This window comes from Salvelinus namaycush, chromosome 26 (genome assembly GCF_016432855.1).
Source record: "Salvelinus namaycush isolate Seneca chromosome 26, SaNama_1.0, whole genome shotgun sequence".
In the NCBI taxonomy this organism is placed as follows: Eukaryota; Metazoa; Chordata; class Actinopteri; order Salmoniformes; family Salmonidae; genus Salvelinus; species Salvelinus namaycush.
In genome coordinates this window covers 19,368,689-19,375,588 of record NC_052332.1, presented here as the reverse complement: position 1 = coordinate 19,375,588, position 6,900 = coordinate 19,368,689, and the positions used below count along the sequence as shown (strand labels likewise).

The 6,900-nt window shown below is 40.4% G+C and overlaps 2 protein-coding genes across 2 annotated transcripts; one reads left to right on the top strand and one right to left on the bottom strand.

Annotated features, from left to right (window-relative positions):
- Positions 1-1,582: 1,582 nt before the first annotated feature.
- Positions 1,583-2,321, bottom strand: LOC120021736 (growth arrest and DNA damage-inducible protein GADD45 gamma-like). Its single transcript, XM_038965581.1, has 3 exons — positions 2,221-2,321; positions 1,876-2,083; positions 1,583-1,773 (listed from the first exon to the last, which is right to left on the bottom strand). Exons 1-3 carry the CDS (start codon positions 2,319-2,321, stop codon positions 1,660-1,662), a joined length of 423 nt encoding a protein of 140 aa, XP_038821509.1. The 3' UTR covers positions 1,583-1,659.
- Positions 2,322-5,371: 3,050 nt separating this feature from the next.
- LOC120021704 (growth arrest and DNA damage-inducible protein GADD45 gamma-like) lies at positions 5,372-6,700 on the top strand. Its single transcript, XM_038965545.1, has 3 exons — positions 5,372-5,560; positions 5,671-5,878; positions 6,013-6,700. Exons 1-3 carry the CDS (start codon positions 5,418-5,420, stop codon positions 6,124-6,126), a joined length of 465 nt encoding a protein of 154 aa, XP_038821473.1. The 5' UTR covers positions 5,372-5,417; the 3' UTR covers positions 6,127-6,700.
- The last annotated feature ends 200 nt before the right edge of the window (positions 6,701-6,900 follow it).

Below are 6,900 nucleotides of genomic sequence, written 5' to 3'. Positions count from 1 at the left end.
TAACCAAAGTAAACTCTCTCCTAATCCTGCTGCAACATGCAATTGGAAGTCGGTGTGCATGATGTGCACCATGGTCATTAACACTATAGGGACATTTGATCAATTGGTATAGGTGTGCCTAATTACCATACAAGGGAATAATTATGTCATTCAACCACCTCAACTATAAAGTGACAATTAATAATCAATGTATTATTGATCAATCAATCTGGTTACTTGCCATCTGATTAGTGACAGACACTACAATTGTTCTCCTGTATTGCTTTGTGTTAAGGCACAGGCTCATTCTCTGTATGTTGTGGGTATGTGTGGAGGAGAGGTCTGTTAGGGCTAGCAGATATGGGAGTCAATTCAGTTGAACCTTCATAATATCACAGAATGGTTTGGGGTGCTGTAAAAACATTGTACAATCCGCTGTCTTGTAGTCATAGTATATCTTTTTTGAATTGATGTAGTTCTGTTCTTGCCTATTAATGTTCTGTATTATCTCATGTTTCATGTTTTGTGTGGACCCCAGGAAGAGTAGCTGCTGCTTTCGCAACAGCTAATGGGGATCCTAATAAAATACCAATAAAAAAAGAAATACCAAGATAGACCTCTCACAGGTAAATGCTTCCAGTGGTCAGAATAGATGTGTGCCTGCAAGGGCAGTAGTTTGTAAACAAAGACACTGTATAAACATGGATATAACAGGCCATGATGATAGGTCAATTAGGATAGAACACAGTACATCAGGCCTATGGGATGTACAAGTGTTGGGTAGTGGTAAGAGCACCAAACACTGTGCAAGTGCCAACGGTTATTTAAGAATTATTGTTGGGACTGATTTGATTTAGTTTTTAGTATGGTGAGAACATTCAAGATCCAAAGTTTACGCTCAACATTTTATTGATAATTTCGTCATACATGACATTTATAAAGTGAAACCTTTAGAAAATAACAAATATATTCTTTCATTTATCTTCTTTCTTAGTTTTTGACAATCGGGAATTCAACAGTAAAACATTTTATGGAGCAACAAATGCAATATATCTTTATTTTTTTATGTTATCAGGAGTTCAACATTGTACCATTTTCGATAATAGATTCTCATATTGAATGTCTAAAGTAAAACCTTCAGAGCATTACAGTACATTTCTTTTTTTCTTTCTTTTTTGAGTTTTTGTCATATTCAAATCATCTAAAGTGAAACCTTCAGAGAATTAAGACAATTTTGGAAAGTGGGAAGTATATCGCTGAATGCAATGGTGTTATGCTGCTCAGCTAGAAGACATTTTAAAAAGTCAGTTTTTAAGAATGCTTCTTCTTGGCACCGCTTCTTCTCCTACTGCGCGTGCTTCAACGTGCGACGTTCGCTCTGTGGAACACAGGATGCAGAACTCGCTCCTCCTTTCTCTCCAAACCTCATCCACACAAAGAATGAGGGCCGTTTTGTCGCTCTTGTGGCATACCTGACCTCATTCACATAAAGAATGGAAGTCAACTTGGCATGGACGGTACAAGAGACGACGAAATCACGGGGGCCCATTCGGGCCGGCCACGCGCTGCCTGGATCAGAATCCTCCTCAGGAGTATCCAGGGATGAGAAACAGTGTCATCCTGTAAAAGGATGAGTATTTCCTTATAGGTTGAAGGTTTACAGCATCTCAAGAGAGAAGATCAGCGCTTAGGGAGGGTGATCTCTGGAACCCAGTCGTTCAGACTGCGGCTCTCCTCACAGAACAGGTGCAGCTTCTCCAGAGCAGGGTCCTCCCAAGAACCATCAGCTGGGTTCTGTTGACAAACAAGAAGAGAAAGAAACATTAGTCACATGGACACAATTCATGGTTTATTAAATAGTTCAATAAAGTAGGTTTGTGTTGAAATAGTACATACCGTGATAAGACAGCAATGGGCATCTTCAAGCTGGCCAGTCTCGTCACCAACAATCTCGACCAGGCGCTGCATGTTGTTCACCCTGACGATGCTGATGTCGTTGTCAAAACAGTAAGACTGGATGAGGGTGAAGTGGATCTGGAGAGCAATGTCACACTCCCACTCCTCATCGGTTGCCAGGACACAGAAACACACATTGTCTGGGTCACTGTTGAGATAAAAAAAATAAACTTTCATTAATTAGTCAATGTTATCATACAATAACACAGTGACTTCAGTAATGAGTAAATGTACAATAAAAAAAAAATCTAAATAAAGTACAAATTCAGTACATAAAATACTTACTCATTCATTATTTTGGCACTTTCATAGACACCAACAGTGAGGCGATCCTCACACTGGGCAGACTTGAGAGCTTCCTTCAGAGATTTGCCAATAGCTTCCATTTGAAGTTTGTAGCGCCTAGTTCGAGGAAATGTTGATAAGGTTTCAACAGAAGTGTGTTTGTGCAATTTGTAAGAAACAGCTATTATTTATAGGGAGGACGTGGCACACGCGCGTTTTGTGATTGGCTGCTGGGAGACAATGCACATGCGACCCCTAGCAGGCTCGTGCCTATAGACAAAATTTCGGAAGAAAGGACAGGGCAGTTTCCGTTCATTGAATGGATGCAAATGCAGAACTCCCTGACGTTTATGGATTAATTAATTCAGATTTGTGCAGGGTCGGTTTGGATGATGAGATTATTAGCCTACTATAATATCCATAATTACCACCCATATCCAAGTGGCTTCCAAACTACATAAAGATATCGCTTTACTATCTAAATCTGGTCAACTTTTCTGGTGAATACTTCATGATTTAAATTGAGTAAATGCATGATATATCAAGTAGATTTAGCATACATTTAGCATACACCTTTATGTATTAAGAAAGATTTCTAGAAAAACTCAATATTATTGTGTTACTTCAATATCCAGATAACTCACAACTTGTAGGCCTATACAATTTTGCTGATTAGGCAAGTATTGGAGAACAGAATTGGCCCAAAGTTCCCATTTGCAAACGATAATGGCACGCGCCGCTGTTTTGCATTTGTAAAACCATGGCTGACTTCAGGCGCGTGGCATCTGGAGATGCCTGTATCTCTCTCCATAGCAACAAGATCCCATCTGGCCGTGGGGGGGAGGGTGGGGGAGGGTGAAGGGTGAAGGGGTCATCAAAGAAAACTTCTGCTGCACGATACAAGCAGAGATACGTCGGCACATGCAGTGCATAATGGCCAATGACTTCCACAGATATTACGCATAGCCAACATAAAACGTGTCTATAAATAATACATTGTAATAGAGTGCATTAGTAGCCTTGACTGGTAAAACGAACAGAGGCAAGCGCAATAGTATGGAAATTACAATATTGTAGAAGACTCGCAGCTTTTCCTATATTATTTTATTGCATAATATACCCAAAGTATCCTACACTGTGACCACACTGTTTCAACTTGCAAGTTGCAAACCCAACTTCATCTTGCATGCCCCATTTTATTATTAGGCTGTGAACCAACATGATTGCTACTACTAAATTAATAGAACGTTGCTAATGGAAAGTAGTCGAGTTGAAGTTATCTGGTTGTTTGGCTAATTTGCATCTGCACAAAGAACTTTTGAGCCATGGGTCAATGTGCAGTAGGCTATGTCATTCGCCAGAGCGAGCCATGGCTTGAGCCAGAAACACCTGTCACGCGCTGCTGGGGAGGGGGCCCCGTCTGGCAGATGTGCTTCTTCATGAACAATGCGTCCTATATCGACTTGCACGCGCCTGCCCTGTTGCCAAGCTAGGTTAGGTTGAGCCTTCCAAAAATAGCCTAGTCTTTGAGCTGCTATCGGATGAATCAAACTTTGATCCAAGGAACCCTATCTGTTAACTTTGTAAACTGTTGTGCATTAGGCTAACTTACTGTATTCAAAGCTATGGGTTGTTGTTGCTTGCAACATGGGCCATTTAAACCTCTCAACTAATGATTGCCTAAAAATAAACCAATGATAATTAACTATTCTAATTGCTCTAATAATTTCGTTTGTTATGTTGTGTAGCAAAATAACATGATTTAATCAAAACCGCATATTTATTTATTGGGTGTGTTTATGCCCCAAACATTTCTGAATGATTCATTCTTGGGCTGCAACTCATACACGTGGCCTATATTAAAGATAAGACTACGCCTATCAAAGATTCATAGTCGTGAGTTTTGACTATACGCTCACTTTATTTACATTTAAATTGGATCAAAACTCAGACAACAGACTTTTTCTTCCAGCGAATGTAAAGACTCGCGGACAATAGGAGCGGCTCGCCACGGAGTGGGGGTGGGGGGGCTCTGCCGGGCCGGGGCGAGGGGGTGTCCTCATAGCAATAGTCCACCATCTGCCGCGCTGCTATCCACCAAACAATGGAGCTGAATCAATCACCGCGGACCTGTTATCTCGACCCTCTAATTACGCATGCAGCAGTATTATTCTAGATTATTTTATGCACCTTAAGTGCCACCAAAGTGGATACAATTTGGCCAAACTGCGTAATATTAGGCTTTACCCTGCAAATATAACTTGGCCTTAATGGTTAACCGTGCCAGCTGCTCAACTTTTATAATTAATTGTATGGTAAAGCATGGCTATAATCTTCATTGGTCCATGTGGCAAAAGTAAATAAATAAAAGTTCGGACAGCTGATAGCGATCACTTGGTCAGTATATTGTGCGGCACGCACCGCCTCCTGGCACGCGCTGCTAATTTACATTTGTATTGAGAGGGTGATAATAGGAGTTTCTGCGAGCACAATAGGGGCCGTTTTTGGTCAGGCTCTACAGATGGCCATCCTCCACCTGCCCTCTCCTAATGGTTGGATGGTTGCCCTTCTGCGCACTTTACTTTCACTATATTATTGTTTGTGTTTGGACATACTTTCATGTATAACTGAAACATACAGAATCTTAATCAGAGACAATTTGGGCACTTTTAAGCACTTTACAAAGTTTGATTATCCAATTGTTAATCTTTGGATTTTTTGTTTCAGTAGGTTTATAGACTGATTTAATAAATTATCAAATGCATCTCCGAAAGCATATTTTGAGGCTATTGGCATAAATTAGTGTGTCATGTGAAACAATCAAAACTCAAGGAAATTTGTAATGCAAAATATGACAGCCAAAATCTCAATTTACTGAGTTTAAACTTGGAGAGAATATTATCTAAATCCATCTGAAATAAATACAAACATTTTTGTTTTCGGTCGGAGCAGGCCCGGCACAGAAAAATACTTGCCATGATGCCTCCTATCAATCTGCCACGAGCCGTGGGACAATACAATTAGCATACTATTGCGCCATTCAGGTCAACCAATCAGGGCGTTGCGTATTCACAGGCGCCACTAGCCCAAAGGTATAAAGCCGCAGCACAGTCTCTTCAGAATCACTAATCTTTTCGGATTTACTCTCCGGCTACACTAACTCCCACTCAGGAAGTTTTGGAATATTCTGCATCATCATGACTCTTGAGGAAGTTCTGATCCAGAAGCCCGCTAAACGTGCCCAGTGCACCGGCAAAGCGCTGGAGGAAGTTATGCTCTCAGCTAAAGACAACAACTGCCTGACTGTCGGTGTCTATGAGTCTGCTAAAGTTATGAATGTGTAAGTATGAGTTTCTTGAAATGCATATAGAAATTAAGTTTACATCTATGTTTGCTTATTTTGAAGTCATTTTGCATATACTTATGGTTCTTCTATTTTTTTCTTTGCAGTGACCCAGACAATGTGTGTTTCTGTGTCCTGGCCACCGATGAGGAGTGGGAGTGTGACATTGCTCTCCAGATCCACTTCACCCTCATCCAGTCTTACTGTTTTGACAACGATATCAGCATCGTCAGAGTGAACAACTTGCAGCGCCTGGCCGAGATTGTTCGTGACGAGACTGGCCAGCTTGAAGATGCCCACTGCTGTCTTATTATGGTATGTACTATTTCAACACAAACTGACTTTATTAAAACATGCAATAATATATCATATTAAAACATGCAATAATATATCATATTTTTAACTGTTTATTGTGACTAATGTTTCTTTCCCCTCTTGTTTGTCAACAGAACCCAGCTGATGGTTCTTGGGAGGACCCTGCTCTGGAGAAGCTGCACCTGTTCTGTGAGGAGAGCCGCAGTCTGAACGACTGGGTTCCAGAGATCACCCTCCCTAAGCGCTGATCTTCTCTCTTGAGATGCTGTAAACCTTCAACCTATAAGGAAATACTCATCCTTTTACAGGATGACACTGTTTCTCATCCCTGGATACTCCTGAGGAGGATTCTGATCCAGGCAGCGCGTGGCCGGCCCGAATGGGCCCCCGTGATTTCGTCGTCTCTTGTACCGTCCATGCCAAGTTGACTTCCATTCTTTATGGTAATGAGGTCAGGTATGCCACAAGAGCGACAAAACGGCCCTCATTCTTTGTGTGGATGAGGTTTGGAGAGAAAGGAGGAGCGAGTTCTGCATCCTGTGTTCCACAGAGCGAACGTCGCACGTTGAAGCACGCGCAGTAGGAGAAGAAGCGGTGCCAAGAAGAAGCATTCTTAAAAACTGACTTTTTAAAATGTCTTCTTGCTGAGCGGCAATAACAACCGTTACATTCAGCGAAATGTTTCCCACTTTCCAGAATTGTCTTAATTCTCTAAAGGTTTAACTTTAGAAATGTAATAATGACAAAAAATGAATATAAAAAAGATAAGAAATATTACACTTATAATGCTCTAAAGGTTTCACTTTAGAATGTTTTGCCTAACTTTTTCAAAAAAATATATTTTTACTTATGTTATGCTTGATAACATTTCATTGTTAAACATGAAAAGGGGAAAAAATGAATTATAATTATTTCAATGTTTTAAGAAATGTTTATAAAAAATGAATACCCTAATAAATTGAATATACATTGTATTTGTTGTCATGTGTTTTCACTCTTGTTATTAAGTTTGGAGGGTAGCC

Bases quoted from the DNA above. Each gene is read 5' to 3' on its own strand.
- LOC120021736 (XM_038965581.1), bottom strand. From the start codon at position 2,321: ATGGAAGCTATTGGCAAATCTCTGAAGGAAGCTCTCAAGTCTGCCCAG. The intron at 2,084-2,220 runs GTAAGTATTTTA...TTATCTCAACAG, and splicing joins AGTGCCAAAATAATGAATGA to TGACCCAGACAATGTGTGTT. The intron at 1,774-1,875 runs GTATGTACTATT...GTTTGTCAACAG, and splicing joins CCCATTGCTGTCTTATCACG to AACCCAGCTGATGGTTCTTG.
- LOC120021704 (XM_038965545.1), top strand. From the start codon at position 5,418: ATGACTCTTGAGGAAGTTCTGATCCAGAAGCCCGCTAAACGTGCCCAG. The intron at 5,561-5,670 runs GTAAGTATGAGT...TTTTCTTTGCAG, and splicing joins TCTGCTAAAGTTATGAATGT to TGACCCAGACAATGTGTGTT. The intron at 5,879-6,012 runs GTATGTACTATT...GTTTGTCAACAG, and splicing joins CCCACTGCTGTCTTATTATG to AACCCAGCTGATGGTTCTTG.